The sequence below is a fragment of the Poromitra crassiceps genome (genome assembly GCF_964638095.1).
Source record: "Poromitra crassiceps genome assembly, chromosome: 1".
NCBI lineage: Eukaryota > Metazoa > Chordata > Actinopteri > Beryciformes > Melamphaidae > Poromitra > Poromitra crassiceps.
In genome coordinates this window covers 94263026-94279550 of record NC_139623.1, presented here as the reverse complement: position 1 = coordinate 94279550, position 16525 = coordinate 94263026, and the positions used below count along the sequence as shown (strand labels likewise).

Sequence of the window (16525 nt, the reverse complement as noted above, 5' to 3'; positions counted from 1 at the left end):
TATACTGAACCTTCTGTACTGAGCTTTATGGACACATGCACACACACACATGTTATACTGAACCTTCTGTACTGAGCTTTATGGACACACACACACACACATGTTATACTGAACCTTCTGTACTGAGCTTTATAGACACATGCACACACACACATGTTATACTGAACCTTCTGTACTGAGCTTTATGGACACACACACACACACACATGTTATACTGAACCTTCTGTACTGAGCTTTATGGACACATGCACACACACATGTTATACTGAACCTTCTGTACTGAGCTTTATAGACACATGCACACACACACATGTTATACTGAACCTTCTGTACTGTGCTTTATGGACACATGCACACACACACATGTTATACTGAACCTTCTGTACTGTGCTTTATGGACACATGCACACACACACATGTTATACTGAACCTTCTGTACTGAGCTTTATAGACACATGCACACACACACATGTTATACTGAACCTTCTGTACTGAGCTTTATAGACACATGCACACACACACACATGTTATACTGAACCTTCTGTACTGTGCTTTATGGACACATGCACACACACACACATGTTATACTGAACCTTCTGTACTGTGCTTTATGGACACATGCACACACACACATGTTATACTGAACCTTCTGTACTGAGCTTTATAGACACATGCACACACACACACATGTTATACTGAACCTTCTGTACTGAGCTTTATGGACACATGCACACACACATGTTATACTGAACCTTCTGTACTGAGCTTTATGGACACATGCACACACACACATGTTATACTGAACCTTCTGTACTGAGCTTTATGGACACATGCACACACACACATGTTATACTGAACCTTCTGTACTGTGCTTTATGGACACATGCACACACACACATGTTATCGTATACTTCAGAGGATTATTGACTTCAATAATGATCTAACAATCTTTTCTGGGTTTTCTACCATTTTTACTGTATTCTTCTCGCAATATCTGGAAGCCACAAGGTATTGAAAAGAGGTCGCACATACTGTACACAAACTCTCTCATGCACATAGGCGCTCCCCACCCCTGTTCCCCCATTTATTATTTGTTGTACCTGAGCCATTTCCAGGGGGCGCTCTATCTGTCATTTTCCCTACAGTTTTATTCCACATTAACCTGAACCCTGCAGAGGGCAAAGTTGTGTAACAGATATTCCACACTGCAATTACACTCCTGGCTTTCAGATATAATTTGTGCCCATTTCTATTTTTAAATTCACTTGAGAATTTTCCTCCTGCTGCACTTGGAAAAGCTGCCTTTCCACAGGTTTACCCCAACAGGGGTGGGGGGGGGGGGGGGGGGAGTTCCGCTATCCTATTATGGATGAACGTATCATTTGCTTGGCTGAACCTTTGGCTTGTGAGTACAGTCATTCACTGCAAATATGACCCTCCACCTCCCACGTATGTGAGGGAACAGCTTGAGTTTTTTAGGTCCACCTGGCATACCTGTCACTTTCCTGTCGCGGGACATTGTGCATGCTTGCTGGCCGACACATGCGCACGCATGCACGCACGCGCACACACACACACACACACACACACACACACACACACACACACACACACACACACACACACACACAAACCTGGCACGCCTATCAGCCCACAGTAGGGGGACATTGTCCACACAGTGTAAGTGCTTCCAGTAGTGCTGTGTTTATTGGCCTGTTACAGAGCTGTTAAACACAATTGCGGAGAATACCAAACATGACCCTGCACAACCTCAGCTGAACTTTTACACCTGAAATTGTGAGGGGAAACACGCCCATATGCACACTTTCCAGTTTGACCTGAGAGCACTCAGGTCAGTTCAATGTTTTGCTGCTCTGTATGCAAGCCTCAACGCTCCTCAGCATAATCCTGAAGTTACACAAAGTGTGGATTCCCCTCTGCTCCCTCCAGCTCCTCTCTGCTCCCTTCTCCTTCTCCTTCTCCTCTCTTCCCCTCTGATCTGCCCCTTTGGGCTTTCCCCTCCTCCGCTAACGCTCCGGCCGTGACATGACTACACACACTTTCCATCCTCCTGAATCAGTGCATGGTCATGGTGCAAGACCTGGACACAAACAGCTGGGCCTCAGCAGCCAGCGGAGACATGGAGAGATGGTCTGATGGAGGGAGAGAGACATGGAGAGATGGTCTGATGGACGGAGAGAGAGCTGGTCGGGGAGAGGAGATGCTGTCAGTGGTTTTGGCAGTGGTCAAAGTAGTGATGCATTTGGGAGATTCTGACCTCAGGCTTCTCTCTCCTCTCTCTTCGGATCTGTCAGTACTGTTCAACAGTGCCACAACTACCCTCCCACCACACACACACACACACACACACACACACACACACACACACACACACACACACACACACACACACACACACCCCATTTCTATGTCTTCTATCTCTTGCCCCCTTTTCCCTCTTCTTTGCTTGGATGCCCCCAGCGAACCGCACCACATCTCTCTCCGTGTGTGTGTGTGTGTGTGTGTGTGTGTGTGTGTGTGTGTGTGTGTGTGTGTGTGTGTGTGTGTGTGTGTGTGTGAGAGAGTGTGTGAGAGTGTGTGTGAGTGCGCGTGTGCATGTGCGTGTGTGTGTGTGTGTTTGTGAGTGAGTGAGTGAGTGCGAGTGTGTCTGTGTGTGTGGCTGTGTGTGTGTGTGAGTGCGTGCGTGCAAGTGCGTGTCCATGCGTGCGTGTGTGTGTGAGTGAGTGAGTGAGTGTGACTCACAGCTCAAACATGAGACCGCAGAGGGGAAGCCTTAGAGAGCTCTGGGAGGTTAACCAAGCCGACCTGCTGTTAGTGGTGGCCCAGAACAGGGCGGAGGATAGCCAGCCGCTCGTCAGAGGGTTGCGGGTTCAAGTTCCTAGAACGGCAACACAACCACAAAAGTTAGAATGGGCATCCGCATATTTCTTTCTGCATTTTTCTGACTGGTCATTTGAGTGCACTTAAGACGGCTTGGTGAGTTGATGTACTGTCTGTACAGTAAAGACGGCTTGGTGAGTTGATGTACTGTCTGTACAGTAAAGACGGCTTGGTGAGTTGATGTACTGTCTGTACAGTAAATGACAGGTGCTTTGGTGTGACTGAGAAAGCTGCATGTTTCCACAGCAAAGGCATCATTTCAATGAACACTATTTCATTCCAGTGGCATATTGTCATATTGAACATTCCTGCTTTCTATGACTCAATGTCCACATAGCAACAACTGTTCATTGCCATGACAACATGATAAAAGTACCAAAGGGAATTACCAATACACCTGGAAGTGATAGCTATCCATTCTTATTATATTTAGATCTTTTTAGAATCATTTCTAAATCCCCCAATAAGAAACATTCTTTTTCCACCCTCTGTTTGGGGTCAGCCAGGTAGTGCTCTTGGAGCCAGTAGGGATTGAGTATTTTGCTTGATTGCGTACTTCAGCAGGTGTGTCCACACAGGGAATTGCACCTGGGCCATGTGGTTAAAGACAACCTTGGTAACCATGAGACAACCCTACTACCTCAAATTTGGGTGAGATTTGATTTAGGCCCAGGCAAGATATTTGACCACCAGTTTGATATTTGTTGGTTTATTTGCCGCTGTCTTTTTCTTCCCCCATCTGTCTACTAACTGTGTGATCTGAGGTGAGATATTCACCAGTGGCTACAGCCTCTGATCCACATTGTGTGGGGATGCCCAGTTCACTGTCATGTCTGTCTACCCTGCTGACCTAAACTCTCTCACTCATGAGAAAAGCAAAGTGAACTGGCCTTGCCTGCAGATGGACTCATGCACAGTTGCCATTGTGAATTACAGCATGTTTGTTTCTATGTTTTTGTGGCTTTTATTAGTTGTCGCCAAAAGGGAAAAGCTGGAGTAAAAGCAGAGCAGAGATTAGTTTTCTATCACCCAGATTTAGGACTGACATGCCATTTTCTTTTCCATTACGTACTTGGGGCCTTTGAAGCATTTTGAACCTTTTTTGTTGCCATAGTGTAAACATCTAGAAACAGTGGTCGCTATGCCCAGTGAATGCCATTCAATTGTTTAACTTTTTCCTGTGTTGTCATCTGTGAGATGTTATCTGATTATTGTTAGTATTTGACTGTGTGATGTGGCAAGTCTCTTGCTCGCATAAACTTGACGTCATCCATGGTTGTGTTATGCTATGGGTAGCAACAGCAACTGTATACTGTTAGGGTCATATATTGTATTGTACATACTGAGTAAGTATATGGTGATTATTATTACAGGTGCTCCTTTCATTGATCCTTCTATAGGGCAGGGTTTTCTGAAGCGTTCCTCTTGTGGGTGGAGCCACAGCAGTGCAGCAAATGTAAAAAGTGGGGCTTTCAATGGCTATGTATGTATTTTCTCAAACATCGACAGACTAGTTTTGTCAAGTATTTAACCAGTGTTCACCTTCATCATTCAACATTGAGTTCAGTGTTTAATTGTTTTCCTATGATTTTGTACAGAAGTCCCAACGTTTGATGTATGCTAACATAGTTAGTCAACCATCAGGTATGAATGGAACATAAAACAACTTCAGGTAACTTTAGTTTCACCATTAATATGGGTCTGCTGTATACAGTTGGACCACAGTGCTCTGAAATGACTCATTTGAGACGGCAAATGTGTAAGTATTAAATGTCTTCCTATTTGTTAGTTCCTACTATAGCCAAGATGTCCAGGAGGAGAGCATTAGCCCCACGCATGCAGCTCAAGGTGCAGTCCAGAGTCAGTGTTCAACTCAGAGTGTTCCGTGTGTCCGCATGCTTTCCAGCTTAACCCGGCTAAGATCTGCAACAGACCAGGTAGCCTCAATGGCTTTTCTTCCTGCGTGCCGGCTCTTAAACGGGCCAAAAGCCTACGTGTCAGTGTGTGAAAGTGTTCCCATTTCAAACAGCACTTTGAAGAGGAATCAAAAGAGGAAGCAGCGTCAGATGAATGTGTAACCATATCTCTCTCTCTCTCTCTGTTCTGACTTCCATGAAGCTGGGTGAACTGGCCACCTTATACAGGCTTGTTTGAGAGTGTTCCAACATCTGTGTGTGTGATATTAGCATGTGATTGAGCAAGAGTGCATGCAAATCTGAGAGCTCCGTGTGTGTGTGTGTGTGTGTGTGTGTGTGTGTGTGTGTGTGTGTGTGTTTGAGAGTGTGTTTGATTCCACACAGAACATCTATGCTTATTTACCATTAAACCTGCAATACTGTAGTTCCCAGTAACAGTTAAAACAGCTAGACTTACTGTAAGACATTATTACACATTCCCAGCACACCAGACACTGTCTGTCTGACACACACACTCACACACACACCAGTGCACGCACACACACACACACGCACACGCACACGCACACGCACACGCACACACACACACACACACACACACACACACACACACACACACACACACACACCAGTGTCTGGCAGCACCTGCTGTCTGCCCCCTGGACCCTGTGCTCTCCTCTCCTTTATGTTTACTGGTCTTTTAAATCAGTGCAGCCCCAGTGTAATGGAAAAAGACAAAGCACCATTACAACTCAGACAGGTTTAACACTCTGCTCCTGGCTTTACTGGCTACTGACTACTGGGTACTGACCTGATGGCTAGTAAAACCTGCTGTGAGGCTGTTTAAGCAAGAAAGCATGGGGGGAAAGTTTTTTTTTTTGCATTGCATTGCAGGAGGAAAGTGCCTGCAGGTCCTTGAATCTTTTTTTAATGATTTAAGTTGAATGATCTAATTTCAAAGTTTTGAAATGTCTTCAGATTAGTTCACTGCTGCCTCATAATATTAAATACACTTTTAGAGGTGTTAAAAATGACCCTAACACTTTTCTGGGAAGGGGAGTGGGTGGGGGGGGATGTAAGATTGATTTAAAATGTGATTTAAACAGGCATTTAAAAGGACTTAAGCCACCTACAGACTGTGAGATTTTAGCAATCTTATAAGTTTATTGCAGGCCACAGTGTGTGACGTTGAACTAATAAACTTGGGTACAGTGTCAGGTTTGATGTGTGCAGACTGTACGATTACGACGCACGTCTCTCCGTCAATACCTGTCAATCAGCAGTCAATACATGTGCAAGAATCAAACGTCAGCAGCGCGCACAGCAGCTACGCATCAATGTACGCCACAGTTGTCTGTGGTAGAGATGTCAACAAAGCACTGACAAAGCTTAGTAAGAAAGGGGCCCTTGCAAAGTGGAATTTATGTGTATGGAAAACCATCCAAAGAGGAGGAGGAGAATGTGGACCCACTCGTGGCTATTCACCTTATTCACCACGCCCACTTTTTCTCTCTTCCGCGTTACCTGCAATTGTATTTGTTCTTCCGGTTCAGCGCTAGTTAGCGGCCAATTTCAAAACAAAACGTCACTATGAATGAAGTTTTGCAACATTCAGAAGCTACACTGCGGCCAACTTCAGTTACATGCTCATAGCCTTACTGCTGCGAGGAGCCGATGGCTGTACCCGGTCGGCATTTAACGTTAGTTACAAAAGCACGTTGACAGTGTTTTCTCACTGCCAGTAGCCTACAGTAGGGTTTGACAGATAGCTAGTCTGACCAGCCAGCACAGCCAGCGCTCCCGGTCCTCACTGCTCGTTAAATATTTCCAAATAGGCGTTATTCTGATAAACTGGTCACATATTTGGAATGTTCTCATCCGAAAAAACTTTACAACAGTTTGTTGTTTTTCTGGCTTGAAAACAGCTTTTTGGCAAGTCTAAAAATGACTACGGTAGGTGTAATCTACTTCCGTGTCTAAAACGGAAAGATGATTACAAAATGATGTCATGCAGAAGCGTCCTTGTATGGGCAAAGAATAAGGTGAATAGGCAACAGAGGCCAACATGGGATGCCAATTTTGCGAGAGAGCTTGAGGTAACGTCAACTATTTATTAGCCTCCTCTACTAGCATTAGCATCTATATACTGATATGATCATGCAGCATTTCTATTGGTTGTTATCGGACATCGTCGTAGCCGTCACCCTAAATTACTGACAGTGTCAGAATTCGTCCTAGCCGTCTTTGAACTTCTCTCACTGCTCGACGCAAGACGAGCGTTTTTGTAGCCACGACGAAAGATATCTCCACGTTTCTTTCACGTTGGTCATCTTTCGTCTGGGACAGCCCAAAATCTCACAGTGTGTCAAAGGCTTTAAATCTTAAATCCTGTAGTCGCTTTTAACATAACAGAAAGTTACAGACAGACACATGATACAGCACATAATGTAATGTAGCACATAATAATGATGCAATATAACAACTACAGTAAAACAACCTGTAAAACACAACTGTTTAATATCGGGAACAGAAAAGAGAGAAAGGTGGAAGAAGCAGACAGAGATACAGATTTTCCAAACAGTTCATCGTAGGCGTTGAGCAAGCAGCAATACAGCAAATATGTAGAAAGTTTTCCTTTTTTGATGACTACATGTGGAATAAAGTGTTTTTTCTTAATTCAGGGAAGGCTTATTAAGCATGCATAGTCTTTTCCAGCAACACCCAGCTTGACATTTGTACACACTTCTCTCTTGGACGTTTTCCAGTACAACCAGTCTCCTAGCGTTGCCACTCAACTGAGCAGCTCCACTTGAGCACTTTGGGTAGGCTGCCTTGCTCAAGGGCACATTGGTTGGGTCGAAACTTAAAGGTTTTACACAATCCTAATGAAACATATCATAAATGCTTTAAATCCCTGTGACATTTGTCCCTCCTCTCTCTTTGCGCCCCTCCAGTTGGAGCTGCAGTCATGCTGTGTGTTCCTGCCCAACGACAGCCTTCCCTCCCCGACGACCATCATCTGTGGAGACATCCCTGGCACCGTCCGCAGCTGGTACCACAACCAGGCCTCCATGCCGGGGACTCTGGTGGTCTGCCTGCCCCAGGTCAATGTCCTCAGTGCTGGGCACAGGTACATGGAGCCGCTGCAGGAGCTGCCCTTCGTCGTCTCCAAGCCTATTCTGGAGGAGGGTAGGTTCTCATTCAGTCAAAGCAAATCTCAACTTTGAATTGATTTAACATGCAGATGAGACACCACAAGAAACTTCACCGAGATCACCGCCACCGACTGACTAGTGTTAAAAAGCTTCATTGTAAAGTTTGAATGAAAAACTAAGTCTAAAGGGGCTAGTTTTCATCAAAGACCTATACATGGTCATGGTGCGTCTTTTGATCTACTGAAGAGGAAGTTTGAGTTGCCCGGCACCAACTGGCTCAGATTCCTGCAAATCAGAAATTATGTTCGATCAAAGATTCACACCTTTGAAGCACTCCCAAATTAACGTGCTTTTTTCGATGTATTGTTGAGCCCTCCCCACTCCAAGCATCTTATCTCTAGATTTGTATGTCTGTTTGACAACTGCAACACAACATCCACTGAAAGGATTAGAGATGCATGGCAGGGGGAACTTGGTATCGATTTATATGACATTATATGGGAGAGGAGTCTGTCTCGCCACTGTGTGACAGGTGTCAGGTGTCAGAGGGTACACTATCTCATGCCTTCTGGTTCTGCCCCTTACTAACGGCATTCTGGGACAAAATATTTGATTAGTACTCTAAGGCCTACAAAATAACCCTACAGCCGGAGGCAGAACTCACCATCTTCGGCTGCTCGGAGTCCTCTCTGAACTTCCCTACAGCTGTGCAACAATCTCTGACACTGGCGACAACTGGCGCCAAAAGACTCATTCTGAAGGAATGGAAGTCCTCCTATTCACCTTCTTTTCAGGTGTGGCTGATGGACATGATCTCTGTTGTACAGATAGAGAGACTCAGGTCCCTGAGAACCAACACGCTTAGGAGGTTCTCAACTATCTGGGACCCGTTTTTGGCCTACTTTGATGAGGTCAAGAATGACATGTGACTGAGGTTGGGGGTGACGGATGGCTCGCCCAGCTGGTATCTCGTGGACCCCCATTATTTCTTGCAAACACTTAAGCACCTTATGTGGCTGGTAGCACCATGTTGTAAAGTTGAATCTTGATGATGTATTTCCCCCCCCTTTCTTTTCCTGTGTCTGAGCCTGTTTGTCTTATTCGTATTTTGTTCTATAATTGTTTTTAAATAAAATATTTAAAAAAGAAAAAAGAAAGTCTAAAAACATGAAAAATAATGCTGGTGAGATAGGTTCATAGGTTAATGATGTACTGTACTGTACTGTAGGTCTTAAAAAAGTGGGTGGAAGCTGTCTTGTTAAGTTTTACTTCAAATTATTTTTTAAATTGATGAATACAATTAAATGAATGGTTTTGGGATACTTATAATAGACTTCATAATGTGAATTCATTATTATTATGGCCTTTTCAACACTGAGCAAACCTTTGACCCACTACTCCTCATTTACCATGACAAAAGACAAACAAACTTAAGTAGGGCGGCTTTGAGAAATAGATGGTGCACATGTGGTGCACACACCTGGTTGAGTTGACATAACGAACACTTATACTGTCCTGCACTGTTTTCTCTCCAGAGGAAGAACAAGAAGGGGCACCGTCCTTTTTTTCTTTCGCTCTCTCTCTCTCTCTCTCTCTCTCTCTCTCTCTCTCTCTCTCTCTCTCTCTCTCTTTCTCTCTCTCTCTCTCTCTCTCTTTCTCTCTCTCTCTCTCTCACTTTCTCTCTCTCTCTCTCTCTCTCTCTCAGCTCTCCAATGACATCAGCATTGGGCATGTAGGTTTCAGAAACGTAGGAGAAAAAGAAAAACGACAGCAAAAACAGTGACATCAGCGGCCTTGTCAATGTTGCCGTTAAAATTAACAACCCGTGCTTTTAGTAATTCATTCCTCCCCTTTGAAAAGCTCTTCATCTCTCATGTTTAATGCACTGGATCAAAGCGTGCTGCCCACGGCGTGAGGGGAATCTGCTCTTCATGGCCCTGTGCTAGCGAACAAGTTCCGCCCCTCTCTCTCAGATGCTCCGACCAGGGTGGGCGACTCTAAATCAAACACTCCCCGTCAGGCAGCTTGTCTTAGACCCACAGATTTGGAGTGGGCCCCCGTTTTACATTCTCTTTTGATGGGGTCCCCTGCCTGCTTACTGGGTGTAGAAGCTGCTTTGAGGGATAGGCTACCACTCCTTAGAGTCCCTTTCATCTTTTCCATAAAGCTGTCTAACCCTGTGTAATTGGCTTTGATTTTAAGGGTTTTAACTTCAGTGGAAGGAATGATGGAGTTGACATAGTGTTTTTGATAATGAGCATGATTGAGTTCTCTTGCTTGTATTTTTAGCCCACTGTATTTAACCCTCTCCCCTCCCCTCCCCTCCCCTCCCCTCCCCTCCCCTCCCCTCCCCTCCCCTCCCCTCCCCTCTCCTCTCCTCTCCTCCTCACTCTCAGGTGATGCCTTCCCATGGACAGTAAACCTGAGTCAGTTCAGTGTGTACACTCTGCTGGGGCAGCAGCGTAGCCTGAGCCTGCTGGAGCCCATGGGCTGCACGTCCACGCTGGCTGTCACCTCCCACAAGCTGCAGGGTCCAGGGGCGGGACACTCCTTCATAGTGTGCCTTCATGTTGATCTACAGCCCGTCCAAGTCAAGTGCTCCAACCCACAGGTCAGTTAGGCCATGTTCACATTACAGGCAAATCCGATTTGCTGATGAAGTCATTAATCATCATTATCTTGATTGGTTTCCCAAATCTGATTTGGGAGTGTGTCCGCACTGCCACAAATCTTATTTTCAAGTCGGATCTGTGTGTCCAGACCTAAACAGCCTATCTGCATGGGTTGCTATGGTAATGACGTGGGCGTCAGTAAATACGTACGTTGGTGACGTGGTTTTCCTGCGCAGAAGCATTTGATGACGAGTTAGTGACGTTCAAATCAGATTTGGTGGATCTGCACGTCCTCACTGAAGACACATCAGTCACTCAAAAGCACATTTGAAGCAGATTGGAAACTACCTCCATATGTGGTTTGGGACAAGTGACACAAATCAGACTTGGAGCATCCAGACTCATGAAACCAATCTGGATAAAGTCATTAATAGGTCACTAAAGTTCACAAATCAGATTTGGCTGATCTTAACCCTAACCCTAACATGGCCTTAGACAGTACTGAAGATCACAGTTAGTTTAAAAGTTAAGTTTAAATAACTAACTATAAATAATAACTATAACTATAAATAAATAATAATAACTATAAATAGTTACTGATTAGTTAATAATAATGTTTTATTAGTAGTAGTAGTAGTAGTAGTAGTAGTAGAAGTCATAGTAGTAGTGTGGTAGCGCTTATGAATGACAGAGTACTTCATGTGTAATAACATGGAAATTATCAGAAAGTAACTGGTCATTGCTGATAATAACAAGTAACTATTTGTAATTATGATGTGTAATTTCTCATTAAAGTCGAACTGAACCCGTTCGTCACGTGCATATGAGTCCGTTTCAGACTGAAAACATAGTTTGTCTAAGATGACAGGTTGAGAGGCGGGTCATAGTATCATGTCGATGATTTTATTTGACAATTCTGGGGACTGGATTGGGCTTTGGCCAATCCTGGTGTGTTCCCCCTCCAAATCGAGTGGGATTCAGTGTGTTGTGGCGCTCCCCTCGGGAAGAGCCTTTTGACGGGAGGTTAGTGGCTGAGTGGAGCTCAGCGAGCCGCAGGCAGCCAGCTGCCTTCGTGTTGCCGAGCGGAGAGTGCAGCACGTCGGCCTGGAATCTCCGGAGTGCGACCCCTGACAACCAAGCTCTCGGATGCGCGCGCCATTATCGCTGCTGTAAATACGATATCCCTGGAATGCGTGTTTTAACGAGCCAGTTACATTTCTTTGCATTCTTAGAGATTATAGTTTTTGTTTTTTGTTCATGTTTCTAACAATTGGCCAAGTTAGGAATTCTGCCAGATGACAGGCACTAGGCGCCATTTTCTACTTCGAGAAAATTATCCTGAAATTAAGATTTGATTGACAGCTGCATGTCGTGATATGATTGGTTGAAATGGGGTAGAAATTTGATAGTACTAGGTGACGTCAGCAAACTGTACATTACTGTTATCAATGAAATCTTGAAAAATGAACTTTTGATGTGAAAAAGTATGAAAAACGAAAGAAATTAGATTGTTGTGATTTTTTTTGCATACATTATTAAATAGGTGCACTGCATACCCAGGTATTTGAACTAAAAGAAAAGAAAAATCATTTTTGGGTTCAGCTCGACTTTAAAGGCTGGTAACTTCTGGTGATAATGAATAACTCAGTCATTAATGATTAATTAACTACTATCTAATACACTTCAAACACTGGACTTTCCAACAAAATCAGTGATACATAAATGTTACACAATGTTTTACTCTGTAGTTACTTCATTCCTTGTTGCAATAGGGTAATGAGGTAGTAGAATGGTAGGTAGTGGACTATCTAAAGATCAGCAGAGTTGAGGTTGATAAAGCGATACGCGCGCTCGATGCCTAGGCTCGGCCGCTGCGCGGCCTCACCCGTAGCTCGTCCTCGCCTGTCCCAGCAGCTGTTCTGCCCTTGGGGTCAGTAGCTTCCCTGGCCCATGAAGTTTGCTTTTTCTCAGCAGGAGACATAGTCCTTTTCTCAGGAGTTCAAGTTGATGATTCCTCTATAAATAGGTCACGATGATTCATTGTGACATCATCAGTAACATCATTAGTGATGTCATAGCCTTGAAACACAGGCTGTTACCACTGATGATGTCATCAGTTATGTCATAAGACTGTACAATGTCTATGACATCATGAGTTGGACAAAGGCTGAAACAGACAGTTTGCTGACTCATTATTGACTACGTTTACATGCACACAATATTCCGCTTTTTGCCCATATTCGGAAAATGACAATATTCTGACTAAATGAATAATCCACTAATATTCCCGTTTACATGCAGCCGTAGCTTGCCCTCCCCGACACGTGAGGGAGGGGGGGAGAGAGAGAGAGAGATGCAGGTAGGCGGAGCCACGGAGTTTTTCTGTTAAGAATAAACAGAGCAGCACTATTCTTACGAGCATCACTTGGTCCATTTCAGGAGCTTGCTGCTGAAAGGTTTGGTGTTGCGCATCCAAGTCTTTCATAAAAAGTAGGTTAGTAGCCTACGTTATTACCTCGCAGGCTCGCAAGCATTGTGGACTTCCCGTGAGCACTGGGCACTATAGGCTACTCTCTCTTTAAATCGATGTTTTTCATCTCCTCCCGATCAGAAATGTCGGCTTTTCTTTTTGCATGCCAGAGATGATGGATTATATGATTATATCGTCTGTTCTAGCGCTTTCTAGCACACATCAGTTGACCACAAACAGGCAACATGCGTCGCAAACTGCGGTAAAAACCCTGATTGAGACGCAGATTCCGAATGTGCTGTATACATGATCAAAGAATCCTCCAAAAACCCGAGTAATACTGGAATAACCCAGATGTCTTAATCGGAAAATGCTAAATTCGGAAAAAGGCCAAATTCGGAAAATGCAACTGGAATAATGCTGTTTACATGACCCTTATCAAATTCAGAATATTGTAATTTTCCGAATAGTGGAATATTGTGTGCATGTAAACGTAGTCACTGATGACGAAAAGTTGTCTGACTTGCTCCGACTGCGTGAGCCACGGGACTCAGATGATGACGAGAAACGCATCAAGCTGAGCGCCCATTGGTTCAACACAGGTGCATCACAAACCCACAGTGAAGTGTAGAAATCTCAATTTTATATCTATTCCAAGCTGTCACTCTATATTTTACATAAATACCACCTATAATGCCTACATTAAAATAAAAATAGGTAATCTGAAGGGCTGTGTCGTTTGAGCAATGGCGCTAATGCATGTTTTAATTTGTTTACAAACCACTGTTAAACAAAACTGTAGAAGAAGAAAAGCAGCAGAGAGTGTGCAGAGGGTGTTCGACTTGTTGACGCCTCGCCTGACTGCGCTCGGCTGCTCTCGTCTGCTTTCCAGGCGATGCAGCAGTCAACTCAAACAAGCCTAATGCCTCCTTGTGTGTGTGTGTGTGTGTGTGTGTGTGTGTGTGTGTGTGTGTGTGTGTGTGTGTGTGTGCGTGCGTGTGCGTGCCCTTATGACATCACTTTTGACATCATCACTGATGACATCACATCATTAGCTAATTAGCTTAATTAAAAAATCCGGCTCTGTCAGGTCACCCGCACTGGTGCCCTTTACACCCCCTGAAAGTTTCAGCCCGATCGCACTTGAAACGGCGTAGCTGTGGCTGGACACAGAATTGAAACATACAAACATATAATTATCGCCCACATACTCAATTTTATATATATAGATAGATGCTGAATGTATTTCCATTCCGTGATATTCCAAGTATTACGACTCCTTTATTGTAGACTTTGACCCCAGAAATGCCTTCAGCAAGTTGCAACATTATGGGGATTTGATACATGCAGCTCATCTGGAGATCCCAGTGCCGTGAAAGAGTAGTAGTAGTAGTCCATCATCTGGTGAACCTCTCTGGAAATAGTGAAACACATGAACCCTGGCAGGCCCACGCCGGGTCATGGCAGGCCCTCTGCCTCACCATCATGATACTGATATAGATTGTCACTCAGATAAACAACCTGCCTCATCTTCTGATCTAGTATGATTTCCATATAAGTGGAAGCGTAAACAAGAGAGCGATGCCTTGTTTGTCTTGGTCAAAAGGTTTAAGTCTGAGTGAAGGCGGGCAGGGAACTCCAAGACTCATCATAGTTTTACAGGGCGTTATTCTTTTTTTGGTCAGAGCACTATGAATATGGACAGATTGGAATCGGAACATGTTTGTCTCCTGGTTAGGGCTTTGTGTTGTTTTTCATTGCACTGTTATTTGATTGTACTGTTGTCTTGTCTGTCTTGTCTGTCTCTACATGTGCACAGTCTTGGAGTGGCTGCGGCCCTAATTTCACTGCTCATTACAACTGTGATGCTGTATGTGACAATAAAAACCTTGAACCTAAAAAAAAACCTTGAACCTACAGTACCCTAATCACATCTACATGCACATGTACCATTACGCACGTCATTTTGTTTTCTCTCTCTCTTGAATTAACTGTATTGAATTAGGCTCCTCTGTAAACATTTAATTGGGGCGACCTTTTGAGTGGTCACATTGTTAAACGTCTCCGACCACAGTGATGAGTCATGGTGATATTGAGTAGAATTGGTACCAGAAACAAATGAAAGGCCTTAATCTGTTAGTGGTGAAAGCTTTCCCAAAGATGAGGAGAGTTCGTCCTTTATTGGGGGAAAGTTTCTATCCTTTGTTTGCCTCGGTTCTCCCTTTCAAATACAGAGCCTGTGCCTGGTAGAGCCAGCTTATTGTGATTACTGTATAAGATGAGTCATTATTAGTCTTGGATCTGATGAGAACTTCTCTTCTCTTGTACTTCTGTGCTCTTCTGTCTCAGCCCTTCTCGACTCTCCTCTCTTCTAAACTTTATTGCCTTCTTCTCTTCAATCAGGAGAGACTAGGTAGAATGCTCAATGAATATTTGTATTGATAAAAACAGAAATAGAGTTTGGCATAAGCTCCATGATGACAAGTTAGGAGGCCATGAGGAAATGCCATTATTAGGATTCCCCCACAAGGGAATCCCTCTGCAGCCATGGGGCGGAACAGTTGAAATGACAGCGACTAGTCACATTTGTGACTAGCGTCAGGACAAAGGAAATTACGTTTTTATACACTCAACCACGTACGTAGATGATTGGTTCAGTGAGGAGATGGAAAGTGATGGCTTGCATGGATTGGATATTGAAAGCGAGGAATGCGTTGAGAGAGGGGGTGATGTTAAGTAGTCTAACTTCTCCTCTCTTCTCATCTGCTCTCTGCTCCTCTGTCCTCCTATCCTGCCACCTCCCCATTGCCTTTCTATCCTCTAGGTTAATTTGCAGCTTGAGGGGGGTTATCAGCTAATACCAATTAGAGAGAACAAAAGGGACCTCACACCACTGAGTCCTCTTTCTAATTAGCCTTGCCGTTTGTGGGGATGTATGTGGGGATGTCAGTGCCACCAACACAGAGTCCTATGAAGAGAACGTCACATGCATACCAGAGAGGCTGGAGGGGGAGAGGGCGGAGTCACATGCACACCAGAGACGCTGGAGGGGGAGAGGGCGGAGTTGTGGTGGTGCAGGCTCAGTGGGTGGGGAGTTGGGAATACAGATAACGTACATGTAAAATCAGGTTTCACTAGAGTGCTTTTGATTTGATCCTTTTTATTTCGAACATGTAAAATTAAAAAAGATTAAAAAAACAAGAACATCTAAATAAAATAAACAATAAACCTATACAGCAGACTGAATAAACAATTTCCCATCAACAGCATCAATTAAATATGACATGTTGGAAAAGGAGTAGGAAGAACTATACATGTGTCTGTCGGTGCAAACGTGTTAAATCTGAATGGATGTTGGAGTCCCAAACAACACCAAGGTCCACAGGAGAAGTAAATGCAGGACAATATCTAAGGTAGAAGTGAAGTTAATGTGTCTGAGAGGATGAGAACAGTATTAAGAAATCAAGTAAG

At 44.1% G+C, this 16525-nt stretch overlaps 1 protein-coding gene across 1 annotated transcript in view; it reads left to right on the top strand.

The window, feature by feature from the left end:
• vps13b (vacuolar protein sorting 13 homolog B) overlaps positions 1–16525 on the top strand; it is a 661063-nt gene that overhangs the window by 335165 nt on the left and 309373 nt on the right. Inside the window, exons 23-24 of the mRNA XM_083634457.1 lie at positions 7772–8006; positions 10369–10583. Coding sequence (XP_083490583.1) covers positions 7772–8006; positions 10369–10583 — 450 coding nt within the window. The remainder of the gene's footprint in view (positions 1–7771; positions 8007–10368; positions 10584–16525) is intronic.